The 24,616-nt window shown below is 36.5% G+C and overlaps 1 protein-coding gene across 2 annotated transcripts in view; it reads right to left on the reverse strand.

Annotated features, from left to right (window-relative positions):
- Positions 1-37: 37 nt before the first annotated feature.
- ryr3 (ryanodine receptor 3) overlaps positions 38-24,616 on the reverse strand; it is a 105,689-nt gene continuing 81,110 nt past the window's right edge. For both annotated transcript variants that reach the window (XM_051139582.1, XM_051139581.1), the window contains 38 exons: positions 24,228-24,545; positions 23,893-24,133; positions 23,667-23,754; positions 23,483-23,575; positions 23,160-23,330; positions 23,021-23,080; positions 22,798-22,932; positions 22,231-22,343; positions 21,471-21,567; positions 19,473-19,585; positions 19,327-19,378; positions 19,162-19,218; positions 18,680-18,779; positions 18,518-18,597; positions 18,354-18,430; positions 18,200-18,273; positions 16,257-16,274; positions 15,440-15,520; positions 15,086-15,174; positions 14,864-14,992; positions 14,316-14,420; positions 14,154-14,235; positions 11,092-12,395; positions 10,735-10,778; positions 10,227-10,392; positions 9,176-9,262; positions 8,833-9,033; positions 8,604-8,734; positions 6,674-6,716; positions 6,468-6,595; positions 6,329-6,389; positions 6,102-6,248; positions 5,878-6,012; positions 3,835-3,991; positions 3,606-3,670; positions 3,421-3,521; positions 3,247-3,298; positions 38-1,118 (listed from right to left, as the gene is read on the reverse strand). In XM_051139582.1, coding sequence (XP_050995539.1) covers positions 1,023-1,118; positions 3,247-3,298; positions 3,421-3,521; positions 3,606-3,670; positions 3,835-3,991; positions 5,878-6,012; positions 6,102-6,248; positions 6,329-6,389; positions 6,468-6,595; positions 6,674-6,716; positions 8,604-8,734; positions 8,833-9,033; positions 9,176-9,262; positions 10,227-10,392; positions 10,735-10,778; positions 11,092-12,395; positions 14,154-14,235; positions 14,316-14,420; positions 14,864-14,992; positions 15,086-15,174; positions 15,440-15,520; positions 16,257-16,274; positions 18,200-18,273; positions 18,354-18,430; positions 18,518-18,597; positions 18,680-18,779; positions 19,162-19,218; positions 19,327-19,378; positions 19,473-19,585; positions 21,471-21,567; positions 22,231-22,343; positions 22,798-22,932; positions 23,021-23,080; positions 23,160-23,330; positions 23,483-23,575; positions 23,667-23,754; positions 23,893-24,133; positions 24,228-24,545 — 5,291 coding nt within the window. In that variant the 3' untranslated portion in view covers positions 38-1,022. The remainder of the gene's footprint in view (positions 1,119-3,246; positions 3,299-3,420; positions 3,522-3,605; positions 3,671-3,834; positions 3,992-5,877; positions 6,013-6,101; positions 6,249-6,328; positions 6,390-6,467; positions 6,596-6,673; positions 6,717-8,603; positions 8,735-8,832; positions 9,034-9,175; positions 9,263-10,226; positions 10,393-10,734; positions 10,779-11,091; positions 12,396-14,153; positions 14,236-14,315; positions 14,421-14,863; positions 14,993-15,085; positions 15,175-15,439; positions 15,521-16,256; positions 16,275-18,199; positions 18,274-18,353; positions 18,431-18,517; positions 18,598-18,679; positions 18,780-19,161; positions 19,219-19,326; positions 19,379-19,472; positions 19,586-21,470; positions 21,568-22,230; positions 22,344-22,797; positions 22,933-23,020; positions 23,081-23,159; positions 23,331-23,482; positions 23,576-23,666; positions 23,755-23,892; positions 24,134-24,227; positions 24,546-24,616) is intronic.

The raw sequence follows: 24,616 nt of genomic DNA on the forward strand, positions 1-24,616 counted from the left end.
CTCAGATTAAAAGCAGCTACGACCAACTGGGATTTATTGCATGAGCTACTTTATTTTCATTCCCCCTGCTCAAAACAAATGCAAATCACCAAAGCTACTACATACATACAAATGGCCATACAATAGCAGTTTACAGTATTGACTTCTGCTCAATAAATGATATCATTTTTGTCCTCGAATGTAGATTCCCATTGTTTTGCAACTGTACTTCATAGATGATCAGGCAGACACGATTTCAGTTGTTTAACCTTAACCAAACATTAAAAAAGCTGTGTAATCTTTACTCATGAACAAACGTCAACTAAAGCTACAAAACTACTAATCCAGGTGAGACGGTCTAAACTAAAATGCAAACTAGCAAAACATACGAGCAGGAACAAAATGTTTGCATAGTCTTGTCATAAGGCACTTTTCTGTGTGAGAAACAGCTAGTGGACTGAAGCAGATGATCGCTAGTCAGATTACCGTCCTTGAAGGCATTGCACATTCTTCATAGTCTTTTTGTTGTTTTTAAATCAAACAGGCATAAATTGTGTTTGGCACTCGTTGAATACTAAGAAGGTATTCTTGTGCATATTTGTGTAGACGTTCATTCAACATCAAAAACATACATATGTTAACATCTCATCTCACAAGTTTGTGTGCATTTGTGAGTTAAGCGAATGAGGCATTTCCCATGTTTGTTTAAAAATCAAACATGGCTTTGTGTCTTAGTTTGGCAATGTGTGCTACATGTCTTTTTTTTTTTTTCTTTTTCTTTTTTGTTTTTCTTTTCTCAATGTTGCACTTGAGTTCACATTTTTGGCTTGATCACAATGAGTTCTCAGTATGTCGCTGTCATTTCTGGTGTAGAAACGATTGAGGTTTTGATTGGATGAATTAGTGAGCAGCATATGATGAGAGCTAGTTTAGGATGTTGTGTCTAACTTATACAAGGTCCTAAGATCCGTGTGGATTTTAGGAGCTCGTGTAGGTTGGAGTGTGTGACTTCTCTCATGTTAGGACTGAGGACAACATGTCCTCTAGCCCAGCTGGTCCTCGTATTGCTTTCGGAAGCAGTCTCCAGCAGGGAAGAAATCCCAGCACCTCTCCTGATACATCTTCCAAACATACGACTCCTAGAATAGAAGGATAATTAGATGATTTAATTTATTAAATATAATAATGTACACTACAAATTTACAAGTCTGGGGTCATGCATTTTTTCCTAAAGGACAAATACTTTTATTTAGCAAGGATGCATTAAAATGATTGAACATTACAGTAAAGACATTTATAATTTGACCAAAAACAACCATTTATTTTAAATAAATGCTGTTCTTTTGAATTCTATTCATCTAAGGATCTTCAGAAAAAATCTTCCTTTCACAAAAATATCAAGGAATGTTTTCAACATTAGGAAAAGTTTCTTGAGCACCAAATCAGGAAATCAGAATCATTTCTGGAGGATCATGTGACACTGAAGACTGGAGTAATGGCACTTCGGCTCATAAGTTTACATACTTTAAGCATTTATATTTAGTACTATCCTGAATCATGTCATGGATCATCCAGATGATGACACACAGTATTAAGATTGAAGGGTATGTAAACTTGATTCATTTTTATCATTTCAGTTATTCAGTTATTATTTTGTGTTTTGGTACATTGCGTCTGTTACATGAAATCACTTATTCAGGACAGTACTAAATAAATTTTTTAAAAAAAAAAAAACGCAATTTTAATGATCCCTCTATTTTGTTATAACATTTTGCATATTCTGCATTGAGCAAAGCTTGAGCAAAACTATACATTTCATTTTAAAATATATTAAAATAGAAAACAGTTGAGTGGTATTCATATTTCACAATATTACTGTATTTTTGATGAAATATATGCAGCCTCGGTGAGCACAAGAGAATTCTTTCAGAAAAATGCAAAAAATCTTACCAACCCCACAAATTTGAAAGGTTGTGCCTATTTATTTTAAATAAGCCCATTTCAGCCACTGAATAAAAAATAAACTCACAACTGCGAGTTATAAAGTCAGAATTGTAAATTATAAACTCGCAATTCTGAGAACATGGTCTTTTTTTTCAGAAAAAAGTCAGAATTGCGAGATATACTACAATTGCGAAAAAAAAAGTCAGAATTGTAAGATGTACTTGCATTTGTGAGAAAAAGGTCAGAACTGCAAGATAAAAACTCACATTCGTGAGAAAAAAAGTCAGAATTGTGAGATAACCCACATTTGTGAGAAAAGTCAGAATTGCGAGATAAAACACATTTGTGAGAAAAAGGTCAGAATTGCAAGATAAAAATGCACATTTGCAAGAAAAAAAGTCAGTTGTGAGATAACCCAAAAAAGTAAGAATTGTGAGATAAAAACATTTGTGAGAAAGTCAGAACTGCGAGATACGAACACAGTTGTGAGGAAAAAAGTCAGAATTGCGAGATAAAACACATTTGTGAGAAAAAGGTCAGAATTGCAAGATAAAATGCACATTTGCAAGAAAAAAAGTCAATTGTGAGATAACCCAAAAAAGTCAGAATTGTGAGATAAAAACATTTGGGAGAAAGTCAGAACTGCGAGATACGAACACAATTGTGAGGAAAAAAGTCAGAATTGCGAGATAACTCGCATTTGCAAGAAAAAATTCTGACTTAATTTCTCAGAATTGAGAGTTTATATCAATTCTGGGAAAACAAGTTTGAATTGTGAGGAAAAAACTGAGATATAAACAATCGTGAGGGGGAAAAAAGTCAGAATTGCGAGAGAAGAGGAAAAAAATTTGACAATTTCTCAGAACTGCAAGTTTATATCAATTCTGGGAGTCTGAATTGCGAGATATAAACTTGCATTTGCGAGAAAAAAGTCAGAATTACGGAATAACTTGCATTTGCAACTTAATTTCTCAGAACTGCAAGTTTATATCTCAATTCTGGGAAAAAAGAAGTCAGAATTATGAGGGGAAAAAAGTCAGAATTGCGAGATATAAACTTGCATTTGCAGAAAAAGTCAAAATTATGACAAAAAAAATTCTGACTTAATTTCTCAGAATTGTAAGTTTATATCTCATTTCTGGGGGGAAAAAAGTCAGAATTACGAGATATAAACTTGCATTTGTGAGAAAAAAATTAGAATTGCAAGTTTGTATCAGAATTATAAGAGAGAAGTCACAATAACATTTTTTATTCAGTGTCGGAAATGGTCTTCCACATGATTTTATAAACAAGCCACCAGTTTTAATTGGATTAGTAGATTACCTGACCAGTGTATTCAGTCTCATCTTTGTTGATAAGATACATCAGGAAGAATCTGTTAGAAAAAAGATTTGAATATTAGGTGTGTTTAGTCGATAAAGGAAGCATTATAACAATGCAAAGGGTTGTCTTACTTTGCACGTTAGTTACAGTATGTCATATACAGTGTTTACTCACAAATAGTTGGCCAGATTGTGCTCTTGTAAGGTATGGGTCTCAAAGCCGTGCGGAGTTGTGTCAAAGTAGTCATTCCCGATTCCACAGATGAAGCATTTTGTCTACACCAAAAATAAATTTTTTTTAAAACAGGAACGGACTGTGTTCTTTTTAGACCTCACAGGAGGATGTGTGACAGTGCTCACCTCCATGTCCTCTTTCACCTGCTCCTGCTGGTCTCTCAACTCACCGAAGGCATCAATAATCAAACCTGGTTTGAAAATGAAAGCATTCACTATTATGCTGGTGTTCTGAATGTACAAAGCATCGACTGTGAGATTATGATTGGTTGGGTAGCTTTGTTGCTATTTAAGATCAATGTTGATTATAAAGAGTTCAATCGGGCATGTAAAGCAGCAGAATATACAGCGGTACCCTGAATGATGGCCAGCAGAATGACGATGACAAAGAAGAAGAAGGTGATGTCAAACAGAATGCGGTAGAGCTCATACGGGTCGCCGGCCGGGTCCTCAATTTCATCACCAATACCACCGCCAGCTCTCACACCCACGTACATGTGGAACAGGTAGCACTGAGGAGGCATGGGATTCGTTTTAGATTTTAATGATCTTGCAAAGCAGTTTGGGCATTATATGCACAATACTGTTCAAAAGTTTGAGGTTAGTAAGATGTTTTTTCACCAAGGCTGTATTTATTTGATCAAAAATACAGTAAAAAGATATTCATAATAGTACTAAAATATAAAATTACTTTTCTATTTTAATATATTTTAAATGTAGTTTATTCCTGTGCTGGCAAAGCTGAATTTTCAGCAGCCATTACTCCAGTTTTCAGTGTCACATGAGCCTTCAAAAATCATTTCAATATGCTGAACTGGTAATTAAGTAAAAGGGGTTTTTTTTTATCAGTTTTGAATGGAGCTGTGCTGCTTAATAATTTGTAGAAACTATGATACGTTCTATTTATAAATGTCTTTACTGCCACTTTTGATCAATTTAATGCTGAATGTATTAATTTCTTTAAAAAAAAAAAATGTACAGACCACAAACCTTTGAATACTACATATATGCATATTAAATAATAAATACGAAAGTAAAAATGTGAAAATCAACTTTAAAGGCACTATTTCAATATTTCCATAAAAATGGAAATTTTCCCCTTTTCTTTTAAGTGTTAAAAAGAAATCAATAGTCTTTGTGATTACTAAAAAAATGAATAAATAAATAAAAATTAATTGTATTTTAATTAAATGAAAAACAAAAACCCAGCCAATATCAGAAGCATTTACATCTAATAAGCATTTGATATGACCAGATGCATAGTCAATTTAATAGTCAATTTCTGCATTAAAATCATAGTATATTTATGATCAAAAAATTTAAGAAATAAAAATAAACTGTTATTCTAATTAAATTTAAAAAAAAAAAAAAATCCAGTCAATATCAGAAGCATCTCATGTAAGCATTTGATATGACTTGACATGATACATATGAATATTAAATAATAAAATATAAAGTAAAAATGTAAAAATTAAAGGCACTATTTCTATATTTTCAATATTTCAATATTTCCCCTTTTCTTTTAAAAGTGTTAAAAAGAAATGAATAGTCTTTGATTACTAGAAAATGAATAAATAAATAAAAATTAATTGTATTCTAATTAAATGGAAAAAAAAAATCAGTCAATATCAGAAGCATTTATGTCACATTTCCTTACAGTAGTCAATTTTTGCATTAAAATATAGTATTTTTTATGACCAAAAAATGTTTAAAAAATAAAAATAAACTATTCTAATTAAATGAAAAAAAATAATAATTCAGTCAATATCAGAAGCATGTCACATAAGCATTTGATATGACCTGACATGATACATATGCATATTAAATAATAAAATATAAAGTAAAAATTAAAAAAATCAAGCTTTAAAGGCGCTCTTAATATTTCCTTAAAATTTTTTTAAAATATTCCCATTTCTTAATTGTTAAAATGAAATCAACAGTATTTTTGATGACCAAAGGACATAATAAGTAAGTAAAAATAAACTCTATTCTAATTAAAAGAAGAAAAGAAAATCCAGAAGAATTTATGTCACATCAGCATTTGATATGACCTGATGCATTATCTAACTGAATAAATTATTAATTCCGGATTGTGAATTCTGATGACCAAAAATAAATGCAATAAATGTATTCTAATTAAATAAAAAAAAATCCTGTCAATATTGGAAGCATTTGTCACATAAGCATTTGATATGCCCTGACACATTATCTAACTGAATAAATTATGAATTCCTGACAGTAAATACTGCATTTCTGCATTGACAAGTGAAAAACGTAGCATTTGTGCCAATAGTCTATTACCATGCCTATAGTCAGGATAAGTCTAAAATCAACCAGCTGAACAAAACAACACTAAATGTCTTTCAAGGATCTGTTCAAAATGAAAAGCTAAACTCACAGTCATCATATCATCACACTTCATGTCAGGTGCGTCCTCATCCTCGCTCTTGTTGTAGAACTTGCGGAAGAAGTTAAAAGCCACCACGGTGTATAGGTAGACCACAACCGCCAGGAGGCCCACGGTCAACACCAGCTGTTCAGAAGAAGGAGGTAATTTCATCAGATCAGAAGTATCTTGGTGTAAAGCTGTACTACAGTCACCCCCTGCTGGATGAGACTTACCTGTTTGCCATTGTGAGTCACAGAAGAGAGGATAGTCCTCAAGGTCTTAAAGCCCATGGCAATGTCCAGCAAATGAGCGGCAAAGAAGAAGTTATTGTAATGTCCCAGAATAGACATGGTGGTGTACCAGATCAGGTAGAGGTAAGACTAGAGATGAAGAAATGAGACAAAACGTTATTGTCCTGATACATCACATTTCAGTGTTTTTAAATCGGAGCCATACTTACATTGTCTGTCAACACCACACCCATTTTCCAGATGTGGTACTTGGTATCAATTGAGCTCAACCTGCAATTAAAACCAAAACATGAATGAATCCTTTAACACGCTCTTTCAAACCAAATGTTTTAGGTCCCGTCAGCTCACCAGGATAGCAGGGAGGCTTCCTTCACCACAGCCTCTTCAGTGGGATCAAAGTCCAGAGCGCTCTTGTCCAGACCCAGGAGTTCAGCAATGCGCTCTGCCCCGTACAGATCACCATATTTATTGATGACCTACCGAGGACAGTAGAAATTGAATATGCAAACAGTCCAGTGAATACAAGCACCATCAAGTTTTGTGATTCTGCTTACCTTCCTCTTAACAAATTTGTCCCAGTAATTGTTAGGGAAGGACCTGAAAGACAGGTAAGGAAGTTTCTAAGTACTCAAAGGACTGAAGGACTGATGTTTTGATTTATCAATTACTTAAAGGGATAGTTCACCCAAAAATGTAAATTCGGCCATTAATTACTCACCCTCATGTCATTCCAAACCCGTAAGACCTTTGTTCATCTTCAGAACACAAATTAACATATTTTTGATGAAATCCATAAGCTTTAGACAGCAACAATAGACAGCTAATACATTCAAGGCCCAGAAAAATAGAAAGGACATTGATAAAATAGTCCAATAATCCAAAACAAAAATAATGACTTTATTCAACCATTTCTTCTCTTCCGTGTCAGACTTCGGAACTTGTTCTCGAAATGGAAGAGAAGAAGTGGTTAAATAATGTCTTTTTTTTTTTTTGCACACAAAAAGTAATCTTGTAACTTCATAAAATTAAGGTTGAACCACTGATGTCACATGGACTATTTTCAGTGATGGGAATAATGGTGTTATAAATAAACGGCGTTACTAAAGGCGTTATTTTTTTCAGTAACGAGTAATCAAACGAATTACTGTTTCCCCCCCTTACAACGCCGTTACCATTACTGACAATAAAATGTGTCGTTACTATAATTTTTTAAATAGAAACACTGAATTACAAACATTATCTTAAGCACCACCACGAGTCCTAAGTTCAGTAAACTTGACAAATGTGTATTCATACATGGTTATTCTAATTATTAATGTTCTAAAGTTTAATGCTAAATTACCATGTCATATTACACTGCTTGACTGACTGATGCTAAGTGTCTGATATTTAAAAAAATCTGCAGATATTTAATATTAGTCTGGTGAGCCAACTAAAAATTTCATTCATTTAATTTAAATTTTATTCATTTAACATATTTAATATTGGGGGCATCCAAGTTATTTGACATATTGGAACTTTTTTTTAAAGGTGTCATCGGATGCCCATTTTCCGGATGCCCAAGTTGATATGATTCTTTAGGTTCTTAATGAAAAGTCTATAATATATTTTGGTTAAAAATTCTCAATGGTTGTGTAAAAAACACCCTTTTTACCTTGTCAAAATGAGCTCTGCAAAAATCATCTCATTCTGAGGGATTGTTCCTTTAAATGCAAATGAGCTCTGCTCGCCCCGCCCCTCTCTTCTCTCTGTGGAGTGACCAGCTGTGCTGGGAGACATTGTTTACTTTAGCCGCATTTAGCGTGTTTAGCTGCAAAACTTGCTAACTAGCACATTATTAGGAAAGGTGACTGCAGAGATTCATTAAAAAACTTATACTCACTTCTGCTGTAAGTGAAGCTGGATCACAAATTATTTGCGTGAATGTAGACGCATTTATGTAGATCGGGATGAACATTCCCTTCACAAACAAACGTAATCCACTGCATCTTCAGCGCCTCAGGGAGTAAATGACGACCACTATGTTCATTATTACATCCAGCAACAGGACACCTCAATCTTGTCTAACTTACATCCCTGCTCCAGCTTCGAAACAATGGAGGTCGGACTGTTACAGCTGATCTGAGGTAAGACGCTCATGTCAATCAACTATCGTGGGAGCGGCCTCTGTCAGTGTGATGTAACTCAGTTACTATTTGTGAGAAGGAACTAGTAACTATAACTAATCACTTTTTAAAAGTAACATGCCTAACACTGACTATTTTAACAATGTCTTTACTACGTCTCTGGGGCTTGAATGTTCCAGTTGCCTTGCTGTCTATGCAGGGTCAGAAAGCTCTCAGATTTCATCAAAAATATCTTAATTTGTGTTCTGAAAATGAACAAGGGTCTTACGGGTTTGGAACGAAATGAAGGTGAGTAATTAATGACAGAATTTTCATTTTTGGGTGAACTATCCCTTTAAGTATTTAAAGTGTTTCTTACGGAGTTGCAATGACCAAACGATCCCACTGTCCTTTGATGTCATCGTCAGACGGCTGCTCTGTAATATACAAACCATCAAACTCAAGCTTCCTGGCAATCTCCTTCTCTCTCTTGAACACGACTAAAGGAACCTACAGTGAGGAGAAAACAATGTTACATCCACACTGTTGTGCAGCATCTGGCTTTGACATATTCTTAATGTAACCAAATGAGAGGAATCGGGATAAACCTTGAGACAGTAGTATCCAACAACACAGAGTAAGGAGATGATCGTGTGTAGTACAGCTAAGAACGTCAACGTGGGTGCCATGTAGCCAGTGCTCTCCTGAAGAATGAAGTACTCCATTCCTTCATCATCTTCATCGCCTTCCTCCTCTTCACCACCCCAGGATCCTTCCTCCTCTTCCTCATCGTCGAAATCTCCAGTCACCTTTAGAGAGCAGCAACATTCAAACGTGTAAATAAATGACCAAATAGGTGATTCAAAATGTTTATGAAATACTGATAATTCAATGTCAACTTCACATTCACAAGCACATTTAAAGGTAATAGAAAAGTTCTCTGCAAAACACCTTGTAGAAGAGCAGGATGAAGTTAATGGCGAAGGCCACAAACAAAGCCAGAAGACGAAGGTTGTAGAAATTGCGAGCCAGGTAGTTCTACAAAGAAGAAGTAAATGTTAATGTTTCATCTTTGCCACTTAAAGGATTAGTTCACTTCCAAAATAAAAGTTTCCTGATAATTTACTCACCCCGATGTCATCCAAGATGTTCATGTCTTTTTTTTTTATTCAGTTGAAAAAAAAATGAAGGGTTTTGAGGAAAACATTCCAGGATTTTTCTCCATATAGTGGATTTCAATGGGGATCAATGGGTTGAAGGTCCAAATTGCAGTTTCAACGCAGCTTCAAAAGGCTCTACACAATCCCAGCCAAGTAATAAGGGTCTTATGTACCGAAACGATTGGTCATTTTCTAAACTAAATTTACTTTTTAACCACAAATGCTCATCTTGCACTGGCTCGACTTAATGCATTACGTAGTCACGCACGAGTGATGTAGGCAGAAGTACCGACCCACTGTTTATGAAGCGAATGTGCAAAGAAAGTCAAATTGCAAAAAAGTAAAACAATGATATTGAACTATTTTGAAGTTGCAGGGCAAAATTAATGAGTTTTTTGCCCTACCTTTGAACGGGACAAGACATACAAAGAACTAACCACGTAGATGCACATTGCACAGCTAGTACAAGACAAGCATTTGTGGTTAAGAAGAATATAATAAAAATTTTTTTTTTTTTTTGAAAAGTAACAGATTGTTTTGTTAAATAATACCCTTATTTCTTGACTGGGATCACGTGGAGCTCTTTAAAGCTGCACTGAAACTGCAATTTGGACCTTCAACCCATTGATCCGCATTGAAGTCCACTTTATGGAGAAAAATCCTGGAATGTTTTCCTCGAAAACCTTAATTTCTTTTTGACTGAAGAAAGAATGACATGAACATCTTGAACATGGGGGTAAGTAAATTATCAGAACATTTTCATTATGGAAGTGAACTAATCCTTAAACAACATTCCCTGCAGGACAAAGTTTAACTAAACATGTGGTTGAAGCTCTTCTTACCAGCATTTTGGATTTGTAGACTTCAAGCCCTGCAAAGAAGCTGGCCATGAATGCTGGAGCTTCTTCCTTTGATGAGCCACGTTTGGTTTTTGGAGCTGGTTTTGCTGCTGCTGGTTCCTCGGGTGTTTCCTCTTTAGCCTTGTCTTCTTTCTCCTGATTCTCAGTGCTAAAAAACATTGCTCTGTCAGAACAATTTTACAAAAAATGAACAGGCAACTAGGGCTGCCATGATTCCTTCATTCAATTCGAATCGAATTTGCCGGTTTCGAATAACCGACAAAATACCGGAAGTGGTGCATTTGATGGACAGTTTTAGTTTAATACAACCATATGATTACTTGCTTTTGACACTTTATTCGAACTAATTATTATTCCCTCATTGCTATTACATATGACATAGATCTCTATTTATTACCACAAAAACATTCATTATAATTTTACGATTACTTGATTACTTAAATAAACGTCAGTGACAGCCCTACAGGCAACATCTAATTAGTTAACTTACTCAGCTTTCTCTGGCTCGGATTCTGGCTTCTCTGTTGTTACTTTCTGTGTAGTAAAAAACAAAATACTTTCTCAGATACACAAATGGCATGAAACACTGCAGTATATCACATTTCATTCAAATCCTAGAATAATAGACCTTAGTGAGAAAAGTATCATATTTATATTTTGAGAAAGATGAAAACTAGGTGAAAACTAAGATCACTTTCATAAACACTCCATAAAATAATTGCATTAGTTGTGAAAATTACATTAATTCTTGGTCCTTAAATCAAACTGCAAGTCTATCCCTCACAACCTCATTTTTATTCAGATGAATTTCAATATGATGTCTACACAGACTAAGGTCTGTAGATACCTGGCTCTTCTTTTTCTCAACTGGGGTGCTAGACTCTGTCAGGACTTCACAGACATCACCCAGACCAGGTTCTGCCCCATGCTTCCCCTCCTTCTTCACAGCTGGATTAAGTAGATCCATTATCATATCCGAATCCAGCTTCTCAGCAGCAGCACCGGTCATCTGCACCATATCTGCCGACACCACCAACTCACTGCTTTCATTTTTTTCTGCTTCCATTACATCACCATGGATCCCGAACTGTGTTGGATCAGGCATGTTACCCAAGATATCAGTCACTTTCATGTTTTTAGCACCCTCCACAAGACCACCTCCAAACATGGAGGACCAAATAATATGAAAGAACCCGAAGATGATCCCGAAAATGCCTTTGAAGAACCCGGTGAAGAGCATCCAGAAGAAGGAGAAGAACCCTGTGATCATTTCCCTGATAGTCAGCTTCCTGAATTTCTTAAACTGCTTTCTCATATTCTTAAACGTCAGCATTTTACGGAAATTAGACATGCTCTTCTTGACAGAAGCACAGGCTGCGGTGAAGGCCGAGGCGGACTCGAGAGATGTGTCTTCCTCCTCAGAGAATCCTTCGAGCAGACTGTGCAACTCCTCGTCTTCGTCCTCCTCAGGTCGCTCTTGGGTGTCTGGCTCAGAGATCTGAGAGGCCAACTGCATCTCAAAGATGGTGTCCTCACAGAAGTTCACAAATAACTCCATCTTCTCACTCTCACCGCCTTCGTTGACCACATCGAAGATGAATTGGCGTTTGGACTCTTTGACCTGAGGTTTCTCCCACTGGGTTCTACTAGACTCGCTGATCTCAAAGTAAACCCTCTCAATCCTCTTGGCACCCCCCATGATCTCAATACGACCTAGGTATGGCTCAAAGTAACTAAGAACGCTTTCTGCCAGGTCTAAGAAGGTGGACAAGCGTGAGTCGTGAGGCATGTGTTCTGATAGGTTCGTGAGAAGCACAGCTACATTGAAGCCAATGTCCTTAGCTGGTTCATGGAAACGTTCCACAAACTCCTTGTAGTTGAACATGTCATTTTCATCTGCCTCCACACAGGAGAGGAGAAACTCGATCTCAGACTGTGTGTATTGCTTTTGGCTATCCATAGACTTCTGGAACTCCTTCTTGGATATAACGCCTTTGAAATCTGGGTCGTACTCCTTAAAGTTATCAGATGTAGTGAGGTCCTTCAGTTTAAGGAACATGTCGAAGAACTTGAGGATCATTTCCACATTGTTGGAGGACTCCACTAATGTGTCAACCATCTGCTTGCCGATAGTTCCATTCACCACATTACCTGTAACATACAGTTGATGCATTAAAGGATTAGATAATAATTTACTCACATATTCATGTTTTTCTTTCATCAGTCCAAAAGAAATGAAGGTTTTTGAGGAAAACATTCCAGGATTTTTCTCCATATAGTGGACTTCAATGGATTGAAGGTCTAAACTGCAATTTCAATGCAGCTTCAAAGGGCTCTACATGACCCCAGCCAAGGAATAAGGGTCTTATCTAGTGAAACGATCAGTCAATTTCTAAAAAATGTTTTGATTTTGATAGTTTTTAACCACAAATGCTCGTCTTGCACTAGCTTGACTCCATGCATTATGTAATCACGTTGGAAAGGTTAAGCAATACAGAAGTACCAACCCAGTGTTTACAAAGTGAACGGGCAAAGAAAGTCAAATGCCTTTTGAAAAAATAGTAAAACAACAACATGTCAGATGGAGGTAAAAATGAAATGGAGTTTGTTTACCCTACCCCACCTCGATGATTATGTAATGTGTGAAGATGCGTAGGCACATTGCAGAGCTAGTACAAGACAAGCATTTGTGTTTAAAAAGTATATAAATTTTACATTTTTTAGAAAATGACTGATCATTTTGCTAGATAAGACCCTTAATCTTTGGCTGGGATTGTGTAGTGCCCTTTGAAGCTGCACTGAAACTGCAGTTTGGACCTTCAACTCACTGGCCACCATTGAAGTCCACTATATGGGGAAAAAATCCTGGAATTTTCCTCAAAAAATTTTTGACTGAAGAAAGAAAGGCATGAACATCTTGAATGACATGGGGGTAATTAAATAATCAGGACATTTTTATTTACTCCTTTAAAAGAGTAGTTCACTTCCAGACCAAAAATTTACAGATAATGTACTCACCCAGTTGTCATCCAAGATGATCATGTCTTTTCTTTCTTCAGTTGTAAAGAAATTATGTTTGAGAAAAACATTTCAGGAATTATCTACATTATAGTGGACTTCTATGGTACCCACAAGTTTGAAATTCTAAAATGCAGTTTCAATGCAGCTTCAAGGGCTCTAAATGATCCCAGACGAGGAGTAAATGTTTCATCTAGCAAAGCGATCTGTCATTTTCTAAAAAAAAACTTCATATTTATATACTTTTAAACCTCAAATGCTCATCTTGTCTAGCTCTGTGATGCATTCTCTGTGCAGTCCTGTTCAAGACAGTTAGGGTAGTCGAAAAACTCCCATCTCATTTTCTCTTCCAACTTCAAAATCGTTCTACATCGCTGTTTTACCTTTTTTTGTATAGGGAGTTTGACCTTCTTTGCACGTTCACTTTGTAAACACTGGGATGGTACTTCTGATTTTGATTTTGACAATGACATGTACCTAACTGTATTGAACCGGAGTGCACAGAGTACACGCAGAGCTAGACAAGACAAGGATTTGAGGTTAAAAAGTAAATACATTTTTATTTTTTTTAGAAAATGACCGATCGTTTTGCAGGATAAAGGATCACTGGGATCATTTAGAGTCCTTTGAAGCTGCATTTAAACTGCATTTTGGAAGTTCAAACTTGCGGGCGCCATAGAAGTCCACTATAATGGAGATATACCTGAAATGTTTTCCTCAAAAAAAATTAATTTCTTTACGACTGAAGAAAGAAAGACATGAACTTCTTGGATGACAACAGGGTGAGTACATTATCTGTGAATTTTTGTTCTGGAAGTGAACTAATCCTTTAACCATTACTAGTCTCTTACTAGTTCCATTATGATGTTTGAAAGAAAAAATAACTCTCACCCTCCAGAAGAGATAACATCATGACCACCATATCTTTCTGTAAATCCATCAGCTCTTTCAATAACTCGATTTGACTAGAATCCTGAAACAAACAAATGACATACAGTGTAGAGAGGCATCATATTTGGTAACTGCTACACTAACAGTGCCCTGACTGGTTACCTGTGACAGTTTCATTTGCATGTTTGCGAAAACATGCAGGAACCCAACCACTGCGTCCCACAACCTGCTGTGTGCCAAACTTTGCTGATTCCCAATACAAGGGCCCTGAAAATAGAAAATTATGATTATTATTTCAGTATTATGAAATGCACAGACATCCACTGAACTCTAATAAAGTGCAGTAGTGTAGAGTACACTGTAAAAAACAATTTGTTGAATCAACTTAAAATAATTTGTAACCTGGATGCCTTAAAATTTTAAGTTCAGTCAATTCAAAAAAAGTTTATTCAACTTGAAATGTTAAATTATACTAAGTGACAACTTAGATGTCTGATTTGAATCAACTTAAAATTTTAAGGCAGCTGGGTTACTTACCCATCAGTTAAGTTTAGCAAACACAAATATCTAAGTTGTTACTTAGTACAACGTAACATTTCAAGTTGACTAGACTTATTTTAGTTGACTGAACTGAAGCAGGGTAACAAATTATTTTAAGCTGACTCAACAAATTGTGTTTTTTTTTATTTTTTACAGTGTATATGCATTACCTGAATGTACTCAGTGAGTGAGTTAAAGATTTGTTTGGCTACTGCCAAAGCTTTGGAGAAGTTAAGTTGCCCAGCCTCATCCATGATATCTTTCCCAGAGTAATACCAGTAGAAATCACTTATAGATTCCTGGTGGAGAAAAGTTGAAGTTGAGAAGTTAAGCAAATTCCTGAGCATTCAAAGCTATATAACACATCTACATATGTATTTAGTTTGTGTTACCTGTAGACGTAATAGGTAGTCCACAGTGCTAATAATGATGTTGACCGTAGTAGTGTTTCCAGTTTGGGTCCGCAAGAAGTTTTGGAAATCTGTTGAGGGAATTTAAAATGTAAATAGTAAAGAAGGAGTGAAGCATAGTAAAGTAGGAAGTTTTCTGTGAAATCTTAAATCTTGATTCATAATGCCTTGCAAGTCACTAATAAGTATTGAGTTTATTAAATGTGAGGTACAGTAACAATATCTAAAATGGGTCATTACTGCTTTTAGTGCAAACTAAAAATGTTTTATTAGTAGTAATAATTATAATGAACAAAAACATAATATTTATTTTGTAGTTTAAAACTGAAGTCTTACCATTATTGTGCCCCTCACATAGGAGTTGCAAAAACCTGAATAAATCCTTTGTAAAGTCATCATTTTGTAGCACTTTGGAACCTTAAAACATGACAGAGAATTGCAATTATTTCTGGGCCATATTTTCAAAGTTAAACTAGATGACAAATTTACACCAGTCTCAAGCAAGCAAGTGACTAGCACATTTTTTGGGAGCTTGCTTCACTTAGGATGAAGAGCTTTAGATTGCAGGCTTGCAACTGCATCCCAAGAACTGACTGGAAAAAGAAAAGCTTGTCGATTAATACACAGAAATGACAGAAATTTCAGGAAGCTGGGTTAGCGAGGTAACTTTCACAAGAACGGTGTACAGAAACACTTGAGAGTAATACTGTTGTATCCTATTGTACACAAAGTCATACTTGTGAAAGTTAGTCATGTGAGAAACCAGCTTTGTGAAATAGCCCCAGATTCACAGCATGGCAAAGCTTTTTGCTCATTTTGCAGCTGTGGTTTAATCTTTAGCTGAGTGTACACCTCTTTGAACATGTATTGTTTTTTTTTTTCAACACTGTATGAGTACAGATGATTCGTAATGTTCACATGGAAGACAAAATGTTCCCATTTAGTGAACTAGTTTAGTAAAGTTAGTTGAGGTAAATGAGCCTGGCTTTAGTCTTGGTTCTGTCTTAATTCTGTGTCAGCATGCATTAGTCTCTACCAGCCAGCGCTGAAGTAAGTAGTGCATTCATATCACCAGTAGCAGGGGAAAGGGAAAAGTTTCGTGCCGGGGTGCCAGGGTACAGCATTGCGAAATGAGTAGCTCAACTATATTTACCCCGCTCGCTCACGTTGACTGCAATCCAGTATAAAATGATGGAAAACAAACAAAGAGAGCAGACATAAGCAAATGGGGAAAGACTGAATTTCAGAAAGAAATAAGAAGAGTCACTGAACTTTTAGTGAGAGGATGGACATGCAGTTACAGATGTAGACAGACGTGTTTTGTGGAATGTAAGACCTCTGCTTTTTATTTAGATGCAACCCAATGAAATTAAAGCTGGAACACATACTATGTAACACATATACGTCAGTTGTGAGTATAGGGTCATCCTAAAAAATCAGTAGTTAAACAAGGTGTTAGTATTATTTCCAGTGCAGTGGTTTGAGTCACGTTCTGTATCATACTTGATGTCTGTTGCCTTTTATATCATATCTGATCCACCAAATTCAGCAATATAAATAAAATCTATTAGGTCAAACTCACCAACACTGTAAAAAAAAAAAAATAGTTGTTTCAACTTAAAATAATTTGTTATGTTACCCTGTTGACTTTAAATGTTTTGTCAACTAAAATATTCAAGTTGTCACTTTAATTACCATTAAGTAACTTAAAATTTCAAGCTGACTGAACTAAAAATTTTAAGGCAGTGGGGTAACAAATTATCTTATGTTGAAACAACTTTTTCAAATAATTTTTTTGTACAGTGAAGCCTTTCAAAAAAAAATTCTGGGTTATATTTTACCCCAAAATCAAAAGAGTAAAACATCAGAAATTAAATTTTATATAAACAGTGTTGGGGGTAACCCACTACAAGTAAGGCAAGTTATGTAATCAGATTACTTTTTTTCAAGTAACATTACTTTTAAATTAACAAGAAAATATCTGAGTTTTCTGTTATTAAAAATAAATAAGCAAGCCCAGCCCAGGTGGACAAAAAGATAACGTAATGCATTACTTTCCATAAAAAGTAACTAAGTAACGCAATTAGTTACTTTTGTATGGAGTAACGCAATATTGTAACGCATTACTTTTGTAAGTAACTTTCCCCAACACACATATAAAGTCATATTAAAATACTTTCTCATTAAAATAAGGCTAAAATTAAATTACTTAAATTCTTTTTTTTGATTATACATTGAAGTTTTTGTTCCACTCTAATTTAATTTGAATTTAAAAAATGGATACGATAATTCTCATTACTGTGTTATAATATGAATAATCAGAATAATGAAAAGTGGGGAAAAAAACATTAAAATAAAACATCTGGACAGACTACAGTATGCAGGGGAACTTATCTAGAATTTATTTTTTATTTCTTTATTTTTATTTTTATTTTTTTTTATCATTTGGGGTGAATCGGGCAAACCAAAAGTTTCGAAAAAAGCTCATCTCAGCTTTGTCAGAAATTTTAGAATTTTCAGAAATTTATCAAAATTATTATTTATTATTATTTTGGGCTAAATCAAGCAAACCAAACAATAAAAAAAACCCTAAAACCCTTTACCTCAGCCCTGTCAGAAAAACCTTTAGCAACAATATTTACATATTCATGTGCCCTAATTATTGTATTGCTTTGTCTAAAGTTGTTGTGCATAGCATAATCACACAACTGTGGTCCTTCATTTCACCTTTGAAGATGAAGCCCTTTAATTACTGGACAATAAAACATTTAATGTTAATGGCATCCCATAGACATTTGACATTGCATGAGAAGAATACTGCAACTTCAACTGTTGCAGTGAATCCACGTACGTACACACATTAACACATAAGTTATCAGGGTGCAGCATTTAACAGCTAGCCAAAGGAAGCACCAGAACTGATACCACTGACAATGCCGTACAGTACTAAAAAGATATATACCCCACATATACAGTATACACGCACAAAAATGTGTCTTTGTTTTGTAGTATAAAGGCAGGAGAGATTTTGTTTTCTAATACATTAACTAATCACAGTAAAAATGCAGATAGAAAAGAAAAATCTTATTGGCTTACTTGACCCCTCTTCAGTCACCATTCCAAGACTCTCTGCCTTATTTTGCCTTTCAAATGCATTTAAATCCAGCACACTACCAGAGATACAAAGTCAAAATTAATAATTACTGTAGGGCAAAATGGATAATAAGCACAAGACTATGTTCACACCCACCTGCAAGACATCATTAGTCCAGATAAACTTTTAAAGAAGCCCGCATCTCGTTTATCCTTCAAATAATCCAGCATTTTCTAAAGAAATATAAAGCATTAACACATTTTCTGAGCTTAGTATCCTCTGTGATACAAAACTAACATTTGCCCAGTCAAGTTCTTTACCTGCTGGACAAGAACGTTGCCTCCATTTAGGATAGAAATTCCCAGTTTAAGGGTGCCAGTCACCATGGGACCAAGTCGGCCTGCAGTCAAATAAATGCTGCTTTAGGAAATTCAATGAATATTTTAGAGAAAGCAATGGCAGGCAGAAATAGAGATGTGTACCTTTACTGGCACTGATCATCTGTAGCACCATCTCAGCAGCCCCTCGGGCGTGAAGTCTGGCCTGCTGGTACAAAATCTTCTGCTTCTCCATTTCTTTTTCCTATGAGATGACGAAAGTGTTGAAATTTACTGCGTACAGTCTATTAAATTAGTGTTTACAAAGCAAACGTGCAAAAAAAGGGTAAGCCTTTACAAAAAAGGGTAAAACAACAATGTTGGACGAAAAATTAACTACGCGTGATCGCGTAACGCAAAGTTGCAAATGCGCATCGCAGAGCTGGTGCAAGACGAGCATTTGTGATTAAAAAGTATATAATTTTTTTTTTTTTTTGTTTTTTTTTAGAAAATGTCAGATCATTTCACTAGATAAGACCCTTATTTAGTGGCTGGGATCATGTTCAGTCTGTTGGCTCCCATTTAAGTCTACTACATGGAGAAAGAAGACTGAAGAAAGAAGACATGAACAATTGAGAATTTAATACCTCAAAAGTTTTTTCTTTTCCCTCCTCTTCTTCTTCTTCCTCATTCTCAGCGCAGCTCTGTAAATTAAAATACTGATTTAATTGAAACTCTTTAAAAAATTCACAATACAAATTAAGAAGGATTAATATAAATCAAGGATTAATTTGATTAAATACAACACTGACCTTTGCCATCATGTCAGCATATGCAATGTAGAGAGGATCCTCTTCTAGGAAACTAAAAAAAAAAAAAAAGAAAAGAAAAAGAGTCAGTTGCTTGGTTATTACTGAGTAAGTATTTACTCCTATTGACGTATACATGAAATCATCACCTTCTCTCTGTCAGTGCATTATGACTAAAGTGGAGGATGAGCTGATGAAGAGGATCTGGCTGAACTTCAGCTTCTTCTTCCTCTTCTTCCTCTACCACAGTCATGGGAGTTTTCTGCAGGAAGAGCCACTGAAGTTATAAAACAGCATTTCCCACAATCTGTTGATCACCAGATTTCGTTTTCTCTCTAACTCTGTATTCATAATCAGAAGTCTAATTTTATATACCTTGGTTTCTATGACAGTTGTCATTTAAATTTGTTTATAAACCAAAACACAATCTGCCACTGCAATCACCCTTTCACTCAAACCATGCTCATCCACCTTATTACCAGGGCTGGGCTAAATTCAGAATGTAAGAATTGTCTCCTTTTCAATTAAATGTACATTTAAATTCAGTTGTCCATGTCCCATAGGATGATGAACCGGAACTGGCAAGTAAAGGAAATTACTGAATTGCAATTCAGATAAATTCAACACAACAACAAAATATTAATAGCAGATCACTTCTAAGTCTTGTCAACTGCTTGAAGAAATAAATTACAGCAGTCTGGAAAATAAAGCATACATTAAAATGATCATTCTCTAATGTTTCTGTAAATATCTCATGCGTTACATGTATGGTGACTTGTTTATGGGTAATTTATACTAAAAAACTCATTCAATTCTACTTAAAGCTCTTGAATTTCATTAAAACTAAGTTAATTTGTGTTCTGAAGATGAACAAAGGTCTTACGGGTTTGGAATGACATGAGGGTAAGTAATTAATGACAGAATTTTCATTTTTGGGTAAGCTATCCATTTCAGGTCAAATTTAGGAGATACATTTTCAATTCTAAATAGTGCCAGCCCTAACACTACAGTGTTACAAATCAAACCATTTCATCATCACACACCAAAAACCTCCTTAAAACACTAAAAGCTGTGCTCCTGGCTACGACAATAAACATATGAAACAAACACATTTGACACTTTATGCAATTTAGTTTCATTCCAGTCATTTTCAGCATTATGACTCCAATCGTTTGTTTCCTGATCTTGCAGCAAGAAGCTCTGGATTTAAAGACATGCAGTTGTTTTACACAAAGACACACTTAAATGTAATCAAGATCAGTGTCTCTCTGTTCAGGCCTGTGAAGCCACTTTAAATCCAATCTTAAAACTGAAAAAGAAACTACAGCTATGTGACTTTACTTGGATCAGGTGCACTGTTTGGATCCTGGACGTCCACTGGGCCTCAGCTGAGAAACACTTGTTGGGATGACATAGTGGCCTGAGCATGGTCACTGGGGTCTGCCTGGATGCTCCAGAAATGCAAAGGGTCCAATGACCAGCTCAGGATAAACATGCAAGTTCACATGGCAATGGAAATGGCTTTGCAGTGTGTGTTAAGTGTTAAATTTTGTTGCAAATTAACGTTTTTTATTATTAAACATTAAATATTACTAAAAGGGTGTCTTCACAAGATTTTAATAATTGAGTAGCCAATTATCAATGTTTGCCATTGATAATAATAAGAATTTATATTTCATTAGTGCTCTAAATAATTATGTTATATATAATAACAAAAATAAATATATTTTCGTTTAAGACGCGCAAACTTCACATGATCTCTACATGAGGTGAACATGCCACCGACTCTCACAACAAAACGAGACTTACGAAAGAAAGACGACACCCAAAGAACAAAGGAGAGCGTCGCGGGAAACGTCCGCTCCTCTTACCACGGCTGCGCTGAAACGGACTGCTTTTCTAGTGAGATGGCGGGAACTGAGGCTCAGCCGAAACTCATGCATGCCTTGGCTGCTGTGCCTCGGTCGGTAGTGTGTCACGTAACCAGCAGAGCTGAACACAGGCCAGGATGAGTACATGAGGCGGGCAGAGACGTGCTCCCGCACCTTAGCGGGCACAGTGCTGGCCGCAGAGCATTCGGCCGCCGAGAAGGCACCAGCGGGCACACACAGCACACGGGGCAGCGCTGATGCCAGCCCGGTACTTACTGCCAGGTCCTGCACTAGCTTCTCCTCAAAGGAGTACTCCTCTGTCTCTATCCAAAGTCTCTGATAGCCACTGAGGAAGAGGTTAATTGAGCGATGCCTGAAGAGTGGGGGGGAGAGGGAAGTTAAGAGGAAGATGAAGGAAGGAGGTGCATTCTGTGGTGTGAGAGGAAGATGTACAGTCCATGGCCTCATCTGACTGGTCACCTTAATGAGGAAGTCCATGAAAGCTACCATTTAAATGATCACTGTTGAGCTCAAGAACCTTCCACCCACCCTGAAACTCCCCGCCGCTACATAAAGCGAAGAGACCCGGCAGAAAACGAAGGTGACCATTCAGAGTGGCGGCGCTAACTGTATGCTTGTGCTCAGCCCTTAGCTTGGAGAATGGAAGAGGAGGAGGAGGAGGTTGGGATCATGAGTTCTCTTAGTCTCACATTACCGTTAGCATGGAGAACAGACGGTCAAAGCTGGAGGTATGGTACACCTTTTCCAGCCAAACGTACCGATAGCCATTCAGGAAGTAATTATTATTTTTGTATCTGAAGTGTGTTATGGAGACAACAGAAAGGGACAGGTTTTAGGAGGAGGAAGAAAGTAGCATGGAAAAACACCAGTTAAAACACTTTGCAGCACTAGAGGGAGTACAGAATGCATTCAGATGCATTTGGAAGGAAGGAATAGCTATCAAGGAAACTTAGCTGAATGCTGTGAATGAATACTGCAAAGCTGTAATTCTAATTCAAAGCTTCCAAGGACATACCTTGGTAAGTTGTAAAGCGGTGCCATGCGGAAACAGGCCACCACGGCACGCTTTCTTTGCTTTGACAGCAGCTTTTGAAACACCATCTTCTTGTTCCTCAGCGGCAGCTCAACCTGAGAGTAAAATATATGCAATGTTGAATACAAATAAATGTTTCATTTCCGAGTGTGATAAATTAAAATGCAAAAGCCTACATGCTGTTGAAGGCAAAAATAAGAAGTGCAAAAATAGACAACTAAATAAAATCAAGATACTGTAACATCTATTAAAGAACAAATGGCAATTTGTGATTTTATTAAAATTAGCAGTCAGTCATCAACTAACAATACACATTTGTTACAGCATTTATTAATCTAGGTTTGCGGTTAACAAATGTGGTTGTCACTCCTGTAATCTAGTGAATTATGTGTGTACAGAATTCATTTCAAAAATATCTTCACGTTTTCCGAAAATAAACGAAGGTCTTACAGGTTTGGAACGACATGAAGGTGAGTAATTAATGACAGAACAGAGGTAGATGAGGAATGACATAGCATAGCAAGAATTTCATTTTTATGCCTATTGTACCTGATCAAGGTAGTAGACAGCAGCAGAGATGGCCTGAACTCTATCCACATTATGCTCTGGGTCTGGAGGTCCCTCACTCTTCACCACAACATCTCTGTAGAGGTTCAGCTGCCACTGCACTGCTGGATCTGCTGACTATGACAGGACAAGAAACACCAACAAGCCAATGTTAACATTACCACATCTAATCGTGTATGTTAGATTGTGATTTGCTTCTCCAGACCTTCTCCTGAAGATGGAGGTTCCTCCTCAGATAATCCTTAACCTCGTCATCTGTGTCTTTCTGTTAAACGAAGAAATTGTTAGAGGTTTGTTACAGATGTCTAATGAAGCATAATTAAGACAACAAGAAATACACTCACCAGGCTATAACGGATCTTAGCAAGGGAAATGAGCTCCTGGTCTCCAGGAGTGCACATGTTCAGACCAATGGGCAACATCTTCTTGTGAGCTGCTACGATAAGTGAAGTCTGGATGGAGTACAACTCTCCTCTTCTCCTTTTTCCTCTTCTCTCTTGGTCCTGACCTCCAGACTGGTTTCACAAAGCAATATTTCACACATAAAACACATGTCTGTAGCTCTTATAATGCCTTTTTGTTTTAACGAACAAATGTTCCCAGAGGATATTTCCTCTTTGACCCTTGGAGCTTATGGGTCCAATAACTTGGCAAATACCACACTTACTTTTGACATCTTCGTCTTGCTGTCTCCAGTAAGGAACGCCAGGTTGTTGATTTCATGTTGCACCACAAAATTTTGCTCTTCCCTTTTAAAGTTCTATGAACAAAGAGCAGAAACCAGCTCTGGAAATCTTGAAATGATTTCAAATTCTTAAAAAATATTTGTTGGAGACATACAGAAAACTTACATGAGATTTACACCAAAGGATGAAAATCTCTGACACCATTTTGAAAAGTTCAGTTGAGTCTGAATCTGGTTGCTTCAGCCATTTGGATCTAGTCAGAGCAAAAAGTGCAATTAACTGGTCAACAGCAATAAAACTTAAAATGTTTCAGATGTAGTATGTTGATTTTTTTTTTTTTGCAGTGGGCATGAAAATTTAGCTTTTCCCTCTCGGGTCATGGTATAAATACCTGTTGTTGTCCACATAACGAATGAGCATTGGATAGAAGGCATACAGATCCCTGCAGAGAACAGCAAACTCATCCAGAATCTGCAGTTCAGCTTCCTGAGTGTCTGCCCTGCTTTCAGCCCTCAGCAGCTCCTCTTCAGCCACTACCTTCACTGTTTTCTTCTTCAGTTTCTCCAGCGTTGGCAGGAAGTGCGTTCTAAGAAGATCTGGGCTAGCCTTGCTAATGATAGGCTGGGTGTATACTACATAGGAGAAAGATTACAGATAATTGAGAAGGCACTGCAATCATCCGATATCAAAGCATGCTAATCACTACCAGTTCAAGTTCACCCTCACCTGCGAGTCTTTTCATCCATGGGGCATTATCAATGCCAAGGTTGTTATTGAGAATCTTAAGGATGTTGCCCAGAATTAGGCTAAGATGCTCAGATGTGACAGTTGTGCAGCAATTGGCATCAACTGGGGAGTTTTCTGGGCCTTTTGCCCACCAGTAAGACAGATAGTTACACAACATGGGCAGGATGACCTCGATGACCTGTGGCATATCTGTGTAGCGTGCTCCGGATTCAGAAATGTCACCGATGTCCTTCATCAGGCCGTCCAGATGGGGCATCTCAGGACACATCTCATCCACAGTGTCTGGCATGCTCAAAACTGCAAAATTATTCAATATTAAAGCGTGGAATTTAACAAATTATGTTTTTCTTTAGAAAAAGAAATGCCAC

The sequence above is a fragment of the Labeo rohita genome, chromosome 20, assembly GCF_022985175.1.
Source record: "Labeo rohita strain BAU-BD-2019 chromosome 20, IGBB_LRoh.1.0, whole genome shotgun sequence".
Classification (NCBI taxonomy): Eukaryota; Metazoa; Chordata; class Actinopteri; order Cypriniformes; family Cyprinidae; genus Labeo; species Labeo rohita.